The following is an 18,940-nucleotide window of genomic DNA, read 5'->3' as shown; positions in this document are numbered from 1 at the left end:
TGTAAAAACAAGTGGATACATATTCTCAAGTTAATATGTATTCATATTAACTGGATAGTAGAATTTTTATTTTCCTTATAAAATACTTTTTTAATATTTTATTTTACCTTCTAAAATTTTACTTTCTATATTCTTAAAATTCTCATGTATATTGCATATTGTATATGTATAAGCACAGTTTATATATTATAATAATAAAAGAAAACTATGTACTATTTTCTGTTCTACATCTTCTACATCTTCTCCTTTTGTTTTAATACTGTCCCTGTGCATGCCTGTGTTGTATCATAGTTCTTTTGTTAATGGATCCCTGCAATTATAATATACTAACAGGTCATAATTCATGTAACCTCATTCCAGTAACAAAGGAAACTGTGTCTTATTTTTTCCTATTTTTTGATGTTGCTTTATAAAACTACTCTTTACAACTCATTTTCCTTGTTTGCGTTGTTGCTTTTGAAACATTTCCAGTCAGGGGAAGACTAGTTCTAAAGCTCCCTATTTATGGACTTTCCCACTGCCAAGGCTGAAAGCTCACATAAGCTATTTTAGAGCTACTTAAGTTTCAGAAACCTTGAGGATGAAGGAAATGTTCTCTCTCTTAGGGTAATGAAGGTTTCATGGGCTTATTAACATGTCAAATCTGTAGACTTGTTCACATTACATGCTTTTAATTATGTCCATCTAAATTATTCAGTATTGAAGCTGTTTTTAAAAGAAACAACAAAAATCATGATGCCAGCAAAGACTGTCCTCTTCCCAAACTCAGAAGTAGCCTTAGAGATAATAAAATGGCTGGAAAGCAACTGAGGGTGTGGGGCAGGACACACGCACATGAAAACGTCGAGAACATTTAGTTGTGCAATTTCAACCTGTTCAGACATCAGGTGCCAAAGAGTATATGAGATCTTTGGAACCAGAAATATTTTCCCATTGAAAGTGACCACCACTGGTTCCATCTGTACAAGTCTTTGTAGTAATCATTCCCACAGGATCTACTTCTTAAATGAAAAAAGAAAAAAAGGAAAGAATGAGAGAGAGAGGGTGGGGGGAAGGAGGAAATAAGGAGAAAGGAGAACATCCTGGCCAGAGTTCTGGATAGCTAGAGAGCTCAGCACTAAAGGGCTGAGTACATCAAACAATCTTTTATCTGCTCTCTTCAGGGAATGATGATAATCATGACACATAAATACTATTCTGTATCAGGCACTTACTAAGAAATTCCCATGGGCTTTTTTACTCACTTGGTGCCAGTGCCTGGATTACTTCATTTAATCCTCATAAATGTAAGTGTTGGTGTTATTCTCAGGACACGATTCACACTGAAAGTACTCACACTGTGGGCTAGGTGAAAGTTACACCCCATTTCTTAAAACAACTACAACAACAATCCAATAGATTGAGCTGAAATATTGTGTGGTTAGATGCCAGTAATGATATTAATAACAGTAATAAAATAATTATTTTGAGTTATTATATGCTAGAAACTTTACTATGCACTTAATATGTATTAACGCATTTAATCATCTCTATAATATTCTTTTTATTTCTAAACCAACAAGCTGTTTAGTTAGGTTTTTGTATGAAATTTCGGACACCAGTTTGTAAGAATAGAGCCAGTTGGTGAGAGCAACCACAAAGGGGAGACAGCCGGAGCTGAGGAACACCTTTGCTTTTTTGTCAGAAGTTGCAAATCCATGGCTTTCTAATCAACCTCCTTCCCCTCTGTCCTCTCATATTTCTGTTTCTCTGTGATGAGGAGCTCACCCTCTTAGTGTCTGGGCTTGCACTGCTCCTTCTTCCTGAAGGAATTACTAGTGAGATGTTTGGGATTTTCACACCACTGGTACCCGTCTTGGTAGAGGTGCTAATGACAAATTTCTGGTGTGTTCTAGGCAGAGGAACTTAATTAAGGCACAGAGTTGCAGACATTAAGGCCCCTGCTCAGCTGCTTCAGGAAAACCATTCTTCTGCCTCCATGGTGCCCAGGGAGGATGATCAGAATGGTCCCAGGAGTGATGTTGGCCCACAGTTTATCTTCTCATGTGCTGACTGAAGGGTTTCTTGTCGTGGCTCAACAGCGTTGGTGGCACATCTTCAGTGGGATAGTGTCTAGGTATTTTGCAAAGTGTAAGCACTTGGGTAGCATCTTTCTTGTCACCTCCAACTGGTTTTGTGACAGTAGAAAGAACTTTCTTCTTTTTTTGTTTCAATCCAGGATTTAGCTACTGAATACTTCCACTTGTACATGGTCTTTCTGAAATACATAGCCAACTAAGAATATCTGCCAATTCCTCTGACCAGGATAGGGTTTCCTCTTCTTACTGTCTTGATCTTGGTGTTACCTTTCTTTTTTAAAATATATTTTTCTTTATTTCAGAAAGGAAGGAAGAGGGAGAGGGAGAGAGAGATAGAAACATCAATGAAAGAGAATAATTGATTGACTGCCTCCTGCATATCCCCTACTGGGAATCAAGCCTGCAACCTGGACATGTTCCCCTGATTGGAATCAAACCAGAACCCTTGAGTCCACAGTCCGATGCCCTATTCACTGATCCAAGTCAGCTAAGGCAGGGCTTAACCTTCTTAACCTTGTCACCAGCATCAGCCTTCTTGGCTCCAGGTTTCTTCTCCTTAGTATCTTGCCTCTCAGCTTCTTCACCCACCATCTTGCTGATGGGAAAGAGGCAATACTTTTCTAGGTAGAGAGTGTTTTCATTAGGATTAATGAGTAAAGCATGGTATAAAGAGGGTAAGTAACTTTTTGAAGATTACAGAGCTTGCTAGTGGTGGCATTGGGCTAATCATTGACTGCAACCTGATTCCCAAGGACTCACTAGCATATTTAAATAATGTTTGTCAAAATAAATGGGTATTAAATGAAAATTTAGGTTTGTGGCAGAAAGTAAAGGGAAACCTTTCAGAAAGAGAACCAGGTACTTCCTGCTAATCTTCTCCTTCCTTGGTGTTACTGAGGACTTCAGTGTGGGTAACACCAATAAAGGGTACTGAAGAATGTTGTGGGCATTAGCATAGTACCTGCTACTCTTGTTTCTCCCTGGTAGTTCCCTCAAAACTTTTATGGTGTGTCTCCTTCAGAATAAAGCTAGAAACCTAGAGTGACTCTACTTTCTCTTCCCCCAAGGGAGTTACTTTAGAAGAGGGCAGACTTATCTTACCTGTTGCCTTCTAAGATTCAGGTAAAGGTGTGTGGATCTAGTTACTATGGGTTCAACATTTTACATCCTGGCTGTTTGTTGGTCCTCCCTCTAGGCTAAAATACCTGCCAAGATGCTCCACTTACAGGGTCCACAGATGCTGCAGATGCTAGAAAAATCCTTGAGGAAGAGCCTGCCTGAGTCTTTAAAGGTGAGACTGGGACAATCTCAGGGAAGCAAGGGTAGCATCTTCTGTGACAGAGTGGGAAAGAGAATGAGCTGTTAATAGGTATCTATTTTTATTTCAGAGAGAAAGGGGCGATAGAAATAAAGATGAGAGTCATTATCAGCTATTACCTGTATGCTCCCTATTGGGGACTGAGCTGGCAGCCAGGGCATGTGCCCTTATCTGGAATCAAACCATGACCTCCTGGTTCATAGGTCAACATTGAGCAATATCACCTGGTCAGAAATTGACTCACACTACATTTCATTTAGTTCACATCACCTCTTTGAAAGGGAGATATATTATGAAACCTCTTTGTACTTTCTTTGCCACTCCATGTGAATAAATCAAAAGTTTAAAAAATAAGGTTTGTTCATCCATGTCATAGAATGTTCTGAAATCATTAAAATTATTTTTATTTATTAGAAATTAAATATGACTAGAATGTATTTATTCAATGGAGAAAAACATTTCAATATCACATCTATGTGATTTTTTTAAGTTTGCAAAATTTGTTGTGCAAGTACATAATAGTAAGCAATCTATTAAAAGATTTGTTTACCTTTATAAAAACTGAGATGCAATTGACATACATTACATTAAATGTGTATTAAATTCTATAATGGGACAGTTCTTGATTTTTATTCATAAATTTATTAGTCTGAATATTTTACAATGTGAATATATTTATAAAAGATACATTTATTGAGGAAAAACACTAAAATGTAAAATTATTTGGGAGAAATACTCATTAGAGACCTTTCTATGATAAAATTCCATGATTTCATAGAAATATACCTGCCCTGATCAAACAAGTTACTTTACCATTCTTTCCTAATACAGGGGTGGGAAAAGTAGGTTTATAGTTGTGAGTATGTGAAACAGAGTTGACATAACTATGGTAATACTCATAGCCTGCATATCTTTTTCTAGATGAACAACCATAAACCTACTTTTACCAACCCCTGTATATTGACCCTCCCACTTTCTTATAATGCTGCAGGTTTATGGGACCATCTTCCACATGAACCAGGGAAACCCTTTCAAGCTGAAGGCTCTGGTGGACAAGTGGCCTGATTTTAATACAGTAGTTGTCCGCCCTCAGGAGCAGGTAAGGTGTCAGATATGGAATGAATGTGCATCTATGTATGTATTTGCTAGGTGTTTATCTGAATTGGCAATGTGGGAGACCTGGCCAAAGAGACATGAATCCCAGGAATAGTGAACCATCCCTGTCCTCAAAATTTCCAAACCTGGAAGAGAATACAGGTGAATCCAGAGATAAATTACAGCATGGTCTAAAATGTGCAGCAATGGGAGAATTTAATGAGATAACTGTTATCTAACCACTGTGCTATACACCTAAAACTAATATAAAATAATATTGAATATCAACTGTAATTGAAAAGTAAAGTTAATAAAAAAAAGAAGTAACATGCGTGGAAAGCTGATTAAAACTATATATGGTATATTTTCTTTTTTAAATATATTTTTATTGATTTCAGAGAATAAGGGAGAGGGAGAGATAGAAAAATCAAAGATAAGAGAGAATCATTGATTGACTGCCTCCTGCATGCCCCTCACTGGGATCAATCACACAACCTAGGCATGTGCCCTGATTAGGAGTGGAACCATGACCGCCTGGTTCATAGCTCAATGCTCAACTACTGAGCCACAACAGTCAGGCTATATGGTACTTTTTCATACTCGTTCATTGTTTTAATTTGTTTTCAAGAAAGGGCCCCAAATAGCATTCTGGTGATGCTGACAACCAAGCACCCTTCATTATTTCTTGCATCTAATTCATGGGAAGAGAGACACCCAATGAAAGGTTGTGCTAATGTAAGATTATGTTGAGGACATAGACAAAAGGCTGAGTTTTGGTTCAAGATATTACAGCAACATTAATCAGACTTGACATCTTTATTGTTATGAATCAAACACTTTTCACTCTTTTTTATTTTTTTTAAGGGGGAAGTGATTTAAAAAAAATTTTTTTTAAATATATTTTATTGATTTTGTACAGAGAGGAAGGGAGAGAGATAGAGAGTTAGAAACATCAATGAGAGAGAGTCATCGATCAGCTGCCTCTTGCACACCCCCTACTGGGGATATGCCGGCAACCAAGGTACATGCCCTTGGCCGGCATCGAACGCGGGACCCTTCAGTCCCCAAGCCAACGCTCTATCCATTGAGCCAAACCAGTTTCGACACTTTTAACTCTTAATCTATGGGGGGAAATTATTTCCTATCTTTTAAAAATACCAACCTTGAAAGAACCAAGATGGCGGCATATGTAAACATCTATACTTGCTGCTTCTCACAAGCACATCTAAATTACAACTACAAAGCAGAACAACTACCACCGAGAACCATGGGAAAAGCTGGTTGAGTGGAAATTCCACAACTAGAGAAGTGAAGAAAGCACATTGGAACTGGTAAGGGGTGCAGAGGTATAGGAAGTGCTGGCACCTGCTCTTTTTATCAGGAGGGAGATATAAGCTGCTGCTTGCTCTGAACTCAAGTTCTGGGCAAGACTCTGGGAGACCCAGACACATATGGGGAGAAATTGGATTATCTAGCATCAGGACAGGAATATGAGGGCAGCTTTTTCTCAGAGGTGCAAGACGCAGAAACAAAGGGACCTCTCCAGTGCAGGGCTGACTGACAGCCATTGCTGTTTGCTCCACCCTGGTGATTCCCTGAGACCCCACTCCACCCAATTTACAATGTTGAATTCCAAGTTGATCATTTTTGTTTGAAATTTTAAAGTAATAGTTTATTTAGGAATAGTTTATTCAGGATATTTCTTTATTGTTAGTTGAATAAAGAAGTCCTTGAGTTGACCTAATAATATATATCATTCTTCAATAAAGGCAATACACCAACAGGAAAACCTAATATTTTAGTACTTTAAAATATCATCATATAATTGAACACTGACAATGTATGGCAGTCACAAACTACAATTATTTTGGTTGATTCTACTTTTCCCAACCCAAACAGGAGATGGTAGATGACCTTGATCACTACACCAATACTTACCAAATCTACTCCAAAGACCCCAAGAATTGTCATAAATTCCTTGGCTCACCAGAAGTCATCAACTGGAAACAACATTTGCAGATTCAAAGTAAGGGTACTGGAATATGTGCCAGGTGCTGGGATTTTCCATGTCCATACTTGTAGAGTCACTTTTCATTTCCAATAACACCCCTACATCCCATATATCTTTACTTCAAGCCCCAGACCACTTGGTCTGCTATCCTCTCTCTCTCTCTCTCTCTCTCTCTCTCTCTCTCTCTCTCTCTCTCTCTCTCTCTCTCTCTCTCTCTCTCTCTCTCTCTCTCCCTTCCTCAATCCCTCTCTCCTGCCACCACCTTCACAGTGAATTAGAACTTGAAAATGGCAATGCATGGGGTTTGCAAAGAAATAATAATAAGCAATATAATTCCTTACTAACTAAGGACTTATGATTTATTTTCCAGGATCTATTAAAGAAGATGAGTATAGGAACAGAACTTCCCCTCTGTCTCATTTGTTTTATCATTCTATTATATTTATAAAGTAGAAATCTAGTGGTTTCTGAACTCATACTACCTAAGATTGAGATGCTGTTAAGCCTATTATTAGTTATGTAATCTAGGGTAAGTAACAATTTGTCTGTGGATCAGTTTCCTCCTGGCTAAAAATGAGGATTATAGTAGTATTTAAAACATAGAGCCTTTGAACAATTAAATGAGATCTTGAATGAGAAGTGCTTGGCACCCTCTATGTCTAGTTTTATCATTTGGTTTTCAAACCATCACGACACAGTGGCTTATAATAGGAATAATTTATTAGCTCACAATTTGGTGGGGTAGCAATTTATATTTTAAAATATATTTTTGTTGATTTCAGAGAGGCAGAGACATCAATGATGAGAGAGAATCATTGATTGTCTGACTCTTGCACACCTCCACTAGGGATGGAGCCCGCAACCTGAGCTTGTACCCTGACAGAGAATAGAACTGTGACCTCCTTGTTCATAGGTTCAACCACTGAACCACGCCAGTGAGCAATTTAGATGGGACTCATCTGGGTGATTCTTCAGCTATTTCCCCCCCCCACCCCAGATTTATCCATGTGGCTGCTATCCATAGGAGGTTGTCTATGAGCTGGTGGGACTAGTTAGCCACAGACCCAGGGCTGGTTGTTGTTGGCTTTTCTTGTGCTGGCAGAAATGGATTGGGCAATGTATAGAAGTCACAGGGTTTTCAAAAGCAGAGAGAGAAGGCAAGAATAAGAAAATAAAATAAAAAAAAGAGGGCGAGACTCAGTGTACCTTCCCTTTCCAAGCTTCTTGTTAAATTACATTTACTATAATTGCACTGGCTAAAACAAGTTTCATGGTTAAGCCCAGAGTCAGATCAGGAGGAAAAATCAGGGTAGTGAGGAAAATGCAACCCTCTCAAGACCATTGCAGCAACAACCTACTGCATGTAGCACATAGGCTTGTTTGATACATTTTGGTTATCATGTACCTCATCACCTTTGATAGTCGTGATTGTACTGTGTTGTCCCAATTTTTAATTTAAAAAATGTGGGAGTGATTTAGCCTCAATCTTATAGAGGCCATGTCAGGATTGAATATGGGTTTCAAGGACTCTAAACCACAAACTTTACAGTCCCTAGGCAACATAGAAAGAAAGAGTGATACCTCATCCTATTCTATTTTCTTCATCTAGGTTCACAGTCCAACTTTAATGAGGTGATAGAAAATCTTGTAGCTGTAAAACTCAGTCAGGTCAAGCGAACACAATGCTTCCTCTATATGAACCTTCTGACAGCAAAGAAATTGGCTCCTTCCCTGCTGGATGCAAAGAAGTTACTGCCAAGTGAGAGCACACATGATTCCATGTAAGTCTGACAGCAGCCACTCTGCACTGCTCATATCTCTCAGGAGCCCTTGCATTCATTCTCCAATTTTTGTGAAAAATGGCCTCAAACTGAGGTGGCTTGGAACCACAGTAATTTATTCTCTGAAGTCAAGGTGTCGGCAAGCCTTTGTTCTCTTCAAAGCCTCTAGAAGAGAGAGTTCTTCCTTGCCTCTTCCAGCTTCTGGTGGCTCTAAGCATTCTTTGGCTTGTGGCTACATCACTCAAGTCTCTGATGTTGTGCTTATATGGCTCCCTCTTCTGTGTGTGTGTCTTTTATTCTGTCTGGTATAAGGATTGTCTTTGGATTTAAGGTCCAGGATGATTTCATCTTGAGAGCTTTGATCTGTTACATCTGTAAATACCCTTTTTGAAATAAGGTCATGTTTTCAGGTTCCAGGTGGGAATATATTTGAGTGAACACATCATTCAGCATACTTTACCTCCCAATTTCTCTTCCAGTTTTTGCTTACACTCCTTATAACCCATTTTCTGCAAACTAATCTTTTAAAAAACAAAAAGTAGAACATGTCCCTCTCCTCTTAAAAGATTTAGTATTCCTGTCTCCGCTGGAAATAATTCTGAACTCCTTCATGGCCCTATGAGAGCCAGCATTCATTTACCTTTTAGACCTCATCTCCCTTGCTTACTTGCCCAGCAACATTGTCTTTCTCCCACTGTTGATCATTGAAAAATCAGACCCTTTCGATCAGCTCTTCTTTCTGCCTAAATGTTAGGCCCTAAAGGGTCTTTCCCCCCATTCTACCCATTCTTTACTGTCATGACTTCTTTTGTTATTCAGGACTTCTCAAATGGCATAGAGTCCTGACTACACCATCCATCTGAAGTCACTTCCCAGTTATTTTCCACACATGACTCAGTTTTATGTTTTTCATGGCATTGATGATTATTTGTAACTAGAGGCCCAGAGCATGAAATTTGGGCATGGGTGTGTGTGTCCCTTAGCCCAGCCTGTACCCTCTCCAATCTGGGATCCCTCTCACAATTCAGGACTGCTGGCTCCCAACTGCTCACCTGCCTGCCTTTCTGATTGCCTCTAACCGCTTCTGCCTACCAGCCTGATCACCCCCTAACCACTCTGCTGCCAGCCTAATTGATACCTAACTGCTCCCCTGCCAGCCTGTTTTCCTTAACTGCCCTCCCCTGCTGGTCTGGTCACCCCTAACTGCCTTCCCCTGCAGGCCTGGTCACCCCCAACTGCTCTCGCCTACAGGCCTGGGTCCCCCCAACTGCCCTTCTCTGCAGGCTCAGTCCCCCCCAACTTCCCTCCCCTGCTGGCTTGATCACCCCCAACTGCCCTCCCTTGTAGACCTGGTGCCTCCCAACTGCCCTCTCCTGCTGGCCATCTTGTGGTGGCCATCTTGTGTCCACATGGGGGCAGGATCTTTGACCACATGGGGGCAGCCATCTTGTGTGTTAGAGTGATAGTCAATTTGCATATTATCCTTTTATTAGAAAGAATTAGATAGGATAGTGGCCTGGTGCATGGGTGGGAGCTGGCTTGTTTGCCCTGAAGGATGTCCTGGATCAGGTTGGGGGTTCCCTTGAGGTGTGGGGTGACCTGGGCGAGGGGCCTGTGGTGGTTTGCAGGCTGGCCACACCCCCTGGTGACTCAAGTGAAAGCCCTGGAATCTGGGATTTATTTATCTTCTATAATTGAAACTTTGCAGCCTTGAGCAAAGTCAAGACTCCTGCTAGCTCCGTGGTCACAGCCATTTTTGTTAGGATTAACTTATCTTCTATCTTTGAAACTTTGTAGCCTTGAGCAGAGGCCTAGGCCTGCCAGGGCAAGTGGAAAGCTTGGCTTCCTCCATTGCTGGGGAAACCCAAGCCTCCTGCTCTCTCCGTAGCTATAGACATCTTGGTTGGGTTAATTTGCATATTTGCTCCTGACTGGCTGATGCACATGGCTTGCTAGTGTAGTAGTGGTATGGTCAATTTGCATATTGCTCTTTTATTAGATAGGATTAGCTAACTTAGTTAACTTAAATACTTATTTGATGTTTAAACTCTGAACCAACAATATTTTAACTGCAGACACCTTCTCTGTCTTGTTTAATGATAGTCTTAATAGCTATCACAGTGGCTGGTTTGTAGTAAGCGCTTAACAAATATGTGTTTATCGAATTTGTTTCACAGAACAAAAGATTTCCAATAAAGAGAATTTCAACCAATTATGTATTTTGTCCCATTAGTGCTTTACCAAACACTGAAGAGAATTCAAAAGTGATGGCAGAGATTTGACCTAGAGACAGACACTCAAACCCTTGGTCCTCTCTGTGTTAATATGCTTGGAAAAGCTTTATTCACATGGCATCAAAAATTCCACCTGAAAGATACCCCCAAATCTATCAACTCATTTGATTTTCTTGTCCATTCCATGAGATAGACAAGGTAGGAGATATTATCTGTCTCCTGTCAGAAACCAGGCTCAGATGAAAAAAAAAACTTACATGTTCAGGTCACATGGAAGGTCAAGGCATAACTGGGCCTTGAGTCTCCATCTTCTAGTTTTTTTGTGGGTTCCTTCCAAGACACTTGCTGAAGCCCTTTATACCATAGCAGAAGCCTTCAGACTTCAGTGTTCTGTACCTCAGGGGCTGCCTGCACTCCACATCACTGCCCCTCTCTGGACTTGAGCTTCCTCACAGTGGCCAAGGGCCCTTTGCCACCAACATCCTAAGAGTCCATGATTCTCAGCTCTTGTTTTACCTACAGCTCATTAACATGTGCATCAGGGAACTTGTTTAATTTCTTGGAAATATTTGACTTCTAGGCAAAATGAGAATAAGAACACTTACCCTATATAGCTTGGAGGGTGATGGCCAGGGCCAAATAAAACAATTGCAGCTAATTTCGGTGAGGTGCTTACTATCTGCCAGGTACTGGTTCTGAGCTTTGATATCCATGGGCTCATGTAAGCCTTATAATGATTCTGGGAGGGTGGTGTCGTTATCATCCCTAGTTATTAGATGACAAAATAAAGGAAATGAGGGATTAAGTAATCAGCCCCAAATCACACAAGTAGTCAGTTGATAAACCTAGGCACAGCACAAACCCTTAAATGTATGCCTAATTGCCTCATGACACTGTCTGTGTGGAAACAAATGCAATATTTCACAATGTGTATGATATTTGAGCTGTTCTTTTTCCTTGCTCCCAATAGCAACCAAGAGATGTTTAAATTCTCATCCCTGGATGTCACACATGCTGCCCTGGTGAATAAATTCTGGCATTTTGGCGGCAATGAGAGGAGCCAGAGATTCATTGAGCACTGTATCCAGACCTTTCCCTCCTTCTGTCTGCTGGGACCCGAGGGGACCCCTGTGTCCTGGACCATGATGGATCAGACAGGAGAGCTGCGGATGGCAGGCACTGTGCCTGAGTACCGAGGACACCATCTCATTTATCATGTCATCTGTGCCCAGATCCAGGCTCTGGGGAAACTTGGCTTCCCCTTGTATTCCCATGTGGATAAAGCCAACCACATCATGCAAAGAATGTGCTTCAAAATCCAGAGTTTCCGTATGCCCTGTGACTGGAACCAGTGGCAATGTGTGCCTCTGTGACAAGACAGTGTTAGGTGAGCTGGTCTTGTAGCAGGAGGAACCTGTGATGAATGGACAGAAATAATACATTGTCATAATGAAGTGGTCTCTAAGGACAGCCTCAACCTTTATATTCTACCTTCCTAGGCTCCCCTTAGCTTTCTTTTAGGAAGTTACCCAGCCAGCATAGCTTCCACATTTCCAGGATCTTCCTCACACTTAATATCAGTTGCACACATTTTGTTATGTTATCCTTCCTGGAACTCTTGCTCATTGATTGACCCTTGCCAATTTGCCAGGAGGTGATACTATCTGGTGGGTTCTATATTTTTTTCCCTCTGGCTTGCTTTCTTTCTTTCTTTCTTTCTTTCTTTCTTTCTTTCTTTCTTTCTTTCTTTCTTTCTTTTTTTAATGTTGGCAGGAGAGTGGTCTGTCTTCTCAGCAGGTCATCTTCCCCAAGTCACATCTCAAGTCATATTATAATCACGTGAAACATGACACACATACACACACTACCATAAAACTTGAGGGTGTTATGCAAATGAGTAAGTCAGATGGAGAAAGACAAATGCTATATAATCTCATTCATATGTGGAACAAAACTTGTAGACACAAACTGCAAATTGGTGTTTATCTGTTGGAAACGGGGGGCAAAACAGTAAATGGGGTCAATTGTACGGTGACAGAGGAAAATAAATCTTTCACAGTGAGCATGCTGTAGTGTATACAAATGTTGAATTTTAATGTTGTACACCTGACACTCATACAATGTTACTTCAATTGAGAGAGAGAGAGAGAGAGAGAGAGAGAGAGAGAGAGAGAGAGAGAGAGAGAGAGAGAGAATATGAGTGCCTGGTGAGAATACCGTATGTTGGAATTTACACATACCATGAATAGGCCCTGTGCTGATTAACATACAATGGTGAACAAAACAGATGATTCTTAACTGTTTGGATCTAATAAACCAATCACCTAAGGAAAGAAATGGAGATCACAAGTACAATTACAACAATATAGTCTTAGAAATTTGCAGTGCTATAAAGAAAAAAGTGAAAGTAGCTACAAATTTGAATTGACTTCAGGAGGTGGCAGAAGGCTCCTGTTAGAAAAAGAGGGGAATCATATTCTAAGCAATGTGTCAGAAAGAAGATGGGATTTTAAGAGTCTTAGTTTTACTATGAAGTAGCCATGACTCAGGTAAATTACTTAAACACCTAGACCACTGTCCTGCCTTCTTACAGATGTGTTCACTAGCAAATGATTTGCTTTCTGTCAGGGTGTGCTAGGACCTGTAAGCATTCATAATCTTATTCTTTGAAGTAAATGCTAATCAAAAACTCCTGACCCCTTCCTGCAACTTTATGGTAACTAGGGGATCTCAACAGGTCTGAAAATGACATTATCCTGGTAGGTCAAATTGAGTCACGTCTCCTCTTCAATTTCTCACCCTTCCCACCTACTCCCATCTCTTTATCCATTCTCTTTTAACTGCCATATCTTTATTTTTTTATTTTTTATCTTTATTGTTGAAAGTATTACATATGTCCTCCTTTTCCCCCCATTAACCCGCTCCAGTTGCCCCTGCCCCTCGTCCAATTATTTACCACCTAATTGTCCTTTTTTCGTGTCCATGGGTTATACATATACCAGTATACATACAAGGTCTTTGGTTGATTACCTCCACCCACCTACCCTCCCTGCCTTCCCTCTGAGATTCTGCATTTTGTTGCATGCTCCCATGTCTCTGGATTCTCTCTGTTCATCAGTTTATTTTTGTTAATTAGATTCCACATATGAGGGAGTTCATGTAATACTTCTCTTTCTCTGACTGACTTATTTCACTTATCATGATACTCTCCACGTCCCTCCATGATTAACTGACATATCTTTAAAAGAACACATTATTCAAAGCCAACCTCCAAAGCTTCTCCTATCGTAGAGCCTTTTTTAAAATGTCCAATTTGAAAATGATTTCTCTCTCCTAAGAACTCCTCCAGCATTTTACCCACACCTTTCTGAGGGACTTAATACCATCTAGTCTCCTTTCCTTAAAATAGTTTTTGCAAAGCTGCTGGCATTGGAAGGTAATTGGCCTTAAAGGAAGGGTTGTCTTGCTCTTGGATGTCTGAGAGCCGATACTGTGAAGTAAGGAGCCCTGGTGACCTGGAACTGGGGTGAAGCAGTTGAGAAGGACACTGATGAGGCCATTTCCTTTCTTAATGGTATAATTAAATAAATTCATTAATTTTTATTCATTCTGTATTATAATCTGCTAAAGGGGAGATCAAAGAGTCTTCTAAAAAGAAAAAGACCCAGAAAAGAAGGACTAGGGATGAGATAGAGTGCAAAGAAGTGATTTAAAAAATTCCTCCAGAGGCCATGTCCTTTTCCAGGGATGGCAGATGTGACTTGAGGTGCCATCAGTGGGAGTGGCAAAGTAAAGGCCTATAAAAATCCTTTCCTTCATAAAAGCAAGAACACAGGGAAATTGTCAAAAGAAACTTAAAAAAATCTTTATTGTTGAGAGTATTACAGATGGCCCCTCTTTTTCTCCCATTGCCCCCCTCCACACAGTTCCCAACTCACCCCAGGCCTTTAGGACCCTAACTGCCTGTGTCCATAGGTAAGATCTGTGGTTAATCTCTTTCCCTTCTACCTCCCCACTTCCCTCTGAGATTCATCAGTCTATCTTCAGAACTCTAAAAATTAACCAAAGGCATGCAACAACCCAAGGAGAACTTATTTAATAAAGAGTAATATTCAGCCAAGGCCGGTTTGGCTCAATGGATAGAGCGTCGGCTTGGGGACTGAAGGGTCCCAGGGGACTGAAGGGTCCCAGGTTTGATTCTGGTCAAGGGCATGTACCTTGGTTTTGGGCACATCCCCAGTAGGGGGTGTGCAAGAGGCAGCTGATCGATGACTCTCTCTCATCGATGTTTCTGACTATCTCTCTCCCTTCCTCTCTGTACAAAATCAATAAAATATATATTTAAAAAAAGAGTAATATTCAAATTAACCATCACTCACTCTGCTACACCCATAAGCCATGCCCACAAGCTATGCTCACAAGCCAATCAGAAACAAATATGCAAATAAGCCCAACTAAGATGGCTATGGCCACAGAGAGCAGGAGGGAGGCTTAGGTTTCCCCAGCAATAGAGGAAGCCAAGCTTTCCACCTGCCCTTGCCAGCCTAGGCCTCCACTCAAGGCTACAAAGTTTCAATGATAGAAGATACATAAATCCAAACAGAAATGGCTGCAGCCATGGAGCTGGAAAGAGGAAGAGGCTAGGGTTTCCCCTGGCAATGGAGGAAGCCAAGCTTTCCGCACATCCTGGCCGGCCCAGGCCTCCATTTAATGCTACAAAGTTCCAATTATAGAAGATACATAAATCCCAACAAAATGGCTGCTGCCATGGAACAAGCAAAAGTTGTAGAAAATAAATAAATCCCAGATACCAGGGCCTCCACTTGGGTTGCCAGGGGCTGTGGTTGGCCTACAAACCACCACAGGACCCTCGCCCAGGCTGCCCCATGCCCCAAGAGAATCCCCACCCTGATCCAGGACACCCTTCAGGGCAAACCAGCCAGCCCCACCAATGCACCAGGCCTCTATCCTATGTAATAGAAGAGTAATATGCATATTGACCATCACTCCAACACACAAGATGGCTGCCCCCATGTAGTCAAAGATGACTGCTTCCATGTGGACACAAGATGGCCACCACAAGATGGCCAGCAGGGGAGGGCAGTTGGGAGGGACCAGGCCTGCAAGGGATGGCAGATGGGGGCATTCAAGCCTACAGGGGAGGGCAGTTAGGGGTGACCGGGCCAGTAGAGGAGAGCAGTTAGGGGCAAACAGGCTGGCAGTAGAGTGGTTAGGGGGTGATCAGGCTGGCAAGCAGAAGCGGTTAGGGGCAATCAGGAAGGCAGGCAGGCAAGCATTTGGGAGACAGCAGTCCTGGATTGTGAGAGGGATGTCTGCCTACCCGTTTAAGCCTGATCCTACTTGAAAATATCACACACACACACACACACACACACACACACACACACACACACACCATTTAACTTGAGGGTGTTATGATTAAGCCCGATCCAAGTAGGACATTCTAAATGGGCAGTCGGACATCCCTTGAGGGGTCCCAGATTGGAGAGGGTGAGGTTGGGGTGAGGGACACACACCTGCAACCCCTTCCCCCCACCCCCACCCCATGCATGAATTTCATGCATCAGGCCTCTAGTTTATTCAAGAAAATGGTTGAATCCTAGTAAGAACAGTGAGCTTTATGGTGCTGTAACTTGCCCTCAGCATTCTTTCCCCCAGCTTTTCAGGGGCCATGTAAACCAACAGCCCTGTAATCCTGGTGAAAACCAGGAGCATAAGAGCCACTGGAGAGGGGAGAACCCCCAAAACCAGCATTCTCAGAGGGTTCTTCTTTATTTGATCTCCAGCAGTTCCCTACAAACCCCTACTCTCAGGGCTTTTCTTTATAGGATCCGAGTCTTATAAACATATCTAGGAATCTAGAAGACTGCATGTATATAGGAATATGCACATACTTGGGGCTGTGTGCATGCCCAAAAAATGACAGCGAAGGACTAAGCTCTCACCTCTGCTTGGCCTTGAGGCTCTCCACACACAGAAAGTGAAGGTTGCCGGGACCGGTTTGGCTCAATGGATAGAGCGTCGGCTTGGGGACTGAAAGGTCCCGGGTTCGATTCCGGTCAAGGGCATGTACCTTGGTTGCGGGCATATCCCCAGTAGGGGGTGTGCAAGAGGCAGCTAATCGATGACTCTCTATCATCGATGTTTCTAGCTCTCTATCTTTCTCCCTTCCTCTCTGTACAAAATCAATAAAATATATTTAAAAAAAGAAAAGAAAAGAAAGAAAGTGAAGGTTAAGGCGGAATTGGACTGCCTTTCTATACATTGAGAGCTTCCCTCTGGCCACCCAGGACCAGGGCTCTTCTCACAGCTCCGACTTCTTCGTCTGGAAGGATATACAGTCTAATTAGCATATTATGTTTTTATTATTAAAGATGTGTCTTTTTTGCTGAAACAGGTTTGGCTCAATGGATAGAGCGTCGGACTGCGGACTGAAAGGTCCCGGGTTCGATTCCGGTCAAGGGCATGTACCTTGGTTGTGGGCACATCCCCAGTAGGGGGTGTGCAAGAGGCAGCTGATCGATGATTCTCTCTCATCGATGTTTCTAGCTCTCTATCCCTCTCTCTTCCTCTGTAAAAAATCAATAAAATATGTTAAAAAAAAAAAAAAAAAAAAAAAAAAAAAAAAAGATGTGTCTTTTTAACCACAGAGGGGAGGGGAGTCATTCAGTTTCACAAAACAGCCTGCGAGGTGGTGTGTCTGTGTGGAACCGAAGCACCCACCCTAAATGACTGCCTTAGCTTGCAGGTGTTCCTGGATCATTGGGATAAGTGGGCTAGCTGTCTCCATTGCCTCTTAAACTGGGCATATGAGCAGGAAATTAAGAAAACAGTCAATTGTGTTCAGACTTGCTTATAAAGACTTAATAATATTCCTTTCACTTTTCTTGTGGATTTTAATAAATAATCAAAGGAAGTGTTTTATGTTAAAAAAAAATAAAAAAATAAAAGTCTGGAGAAGGAAACCTTCTGACTTTTCACATCTGCCACATGGAATTGGTTTAAAGTGGCCGGGGCAGGCAACAACTGCGGTCTGCCCTGCCCTCTGCTGGTAGGTGATGACAATGTAGAGAGGATGACAATGTTCCCTGCGTTCAGAATAAAATCTGCTCACCACTAGGGGTCTTTTACTTGATAGGCACTCAGCTTTTAAAACAGAAAGTATAGGTCTGGGGCAAGAACTTAGTTAAATGTCTGCACCATAAACCATGGAGGTGGAAAGCCTCTTCCTCCTTCACTTTCCCCCCTTACACTGCCCCCATAGTTCTACCTCCATATCCCCTCCACCATATCACAGCTTCTACCAGGTAAACCATAACCTGATGAATTCAAGGGGTTAAAATGGTGATTTCCCCCCAGGACAGTGGTTTTATCTTTATAGGCAATGCACTTGATCTATGGGCGAATGGGTGGACTCTATCAAATTCTTCCAACCCTTGGTGAAAAAATATTTTTTTCCTAAATTTCTGGTCTCACCTAAAAAGGCTGGCTGGCTCTAGAAAAGGTTGAATTAAAAAAAAAAAAAAAAAAAAAAAAAAAAAAAAAAAAAGGAGGAAGATGCCATTCCGGAAGTTGAACACCTTCTGTTTGACTTAGGCAGAGAACTGGGTGATTTCTACTTCAGCTGTGGGGAGGAAGAGGGAGTTGAGTGGGGTCATGTAGGAAGCTTCTTCAGGGGTAGTTTTTGAGATAGCCTTGAAAGTGAGTATTTGGTTGTCTGTTGCTATATAACAAGCCACCACAAAACTTAGTGGCTTAAAACAATTTCTTATCCCTCACTATTCTGTGGCTTGACTGGTCCATGGTGTTAACGAAAAAACCATTGAAACCTGTAAATAATTTTTGTGAGTTTATTTGAGACAAACTGTCGACAAATGCCAGGAAGCAGAACCTCAATGGATTGAGATAATGCTCTGAAGAATGGCGGGTTACATTTCTGTATTTATACATTGCAATCAAAGGAGGGACATAGGTGGGTTACATGAAATTCATTGGTGATGGAGTAAGGAGGCAGGAGAAAGCAAAGCGGTGGGAAACTCCTGGGATTGGATAAAAAGTAAAACGATGGACGAAGGACGTGTACTCAGGTGAGTGCAGGAACAATTAACATGATAACAAAGAAATTTGAGGCATCTGTCCTGGCACCCACCACATTTGGTTGTGCCACAGGGGCTCCAGAAAAAGAGAAGTTACAAGTTACCCACACATCTCATAGATAAATATGTTATCTTAGAGGCAAAAGGGCAAATGGGCTCAGTAAAGAAGATCAAAGTTGATCTTTGTTTGGGAAATATCGGCCTAGGAAATGACTACCCTCTATAATCTGTTTGTAGTTAAAATATTTAAAGTTAGAACTTATTGAGAACTGGATGCTTGGTTTCAGGCAGGTTCCTCACTAGAGA

The 18,940-nt window shown here is 41.5% G+C and overlaps 1 protein-coding gene and 1 pseudogene across 6 annotated transcripts in view; one reads left to right on the top strand and one right to left on the bottom strand.

Moving 5' to 3' along the window:
- The window catches only part of LOC118712812 (glycine N-acyltransferase-like protein Keg1), a 40,077-nt gene extending 27,881 nt beyond the window's left edge, over positions 1–12,196 (top strand). For 2 of the 6 annotated variants that reach the window (XM_045577484.1, XM_036426983.2), the window contains exons 2-6: positions 3,274–3,369; positions 4,388–4,495; positions 6,391–6,517; positions 8,112–8,283; positions 11,488–12,196. In XM_045577484.1, coding sequence (XP_045433440.1) covers positions 3,292–3,369; positions 4,388–4,495; positions 6,391–6,517; positions 8,112–8,283; positions 11,488–11,890 — 888 coding nt within the window. In that variant the 5' untranslated portion in view covers positions 3,274–3,291 and the 3' untranslated portion in view covers positions 11,891–12,196. Of the gene's footprint in view, positions 1–2,873; positions 3,006–3,273; positions 3,370–4,387; positions 4,496–6,390; positions 6,518–8,111; positions 8,284–11,487 lie in introns of those variants that run through there. The other 4 variants (XM_036426984.2, XM_045577482.1, XM_045577483.1 and 1 more) reach the window with 4 other exon arrangements.
- On the bottom strand, positions 1,489–2,781 carry LOC118713139 (annotated as a pseudogene).
- Positions 12,197–18,940: the final 6,744 nt, after the last annotated feature.

The sequence above is a fragment of the Pipistrellus kuhlii genome, unplaced genomic scaffold (assembly GCF_014108245.1).
Source record: "Pipistrellus kuhlii isolate mPipKuh1 unplaced genomic scaffold, mPipKuh1.p scaffold_m20_p_9, whole genome shotgun sequence".
NCBI classification, from domain to species: Eukaryota; Metazoa; Chordata; class Mammalia; order Chiroptera; family Vespertilionidae; genus Pipistrellus; species Pipistrellus kuhlii.
Note: the sequence above shows the minus strand (reverse complement) of the source record. Positions and strands in the feature narration are given on the sequence as shown.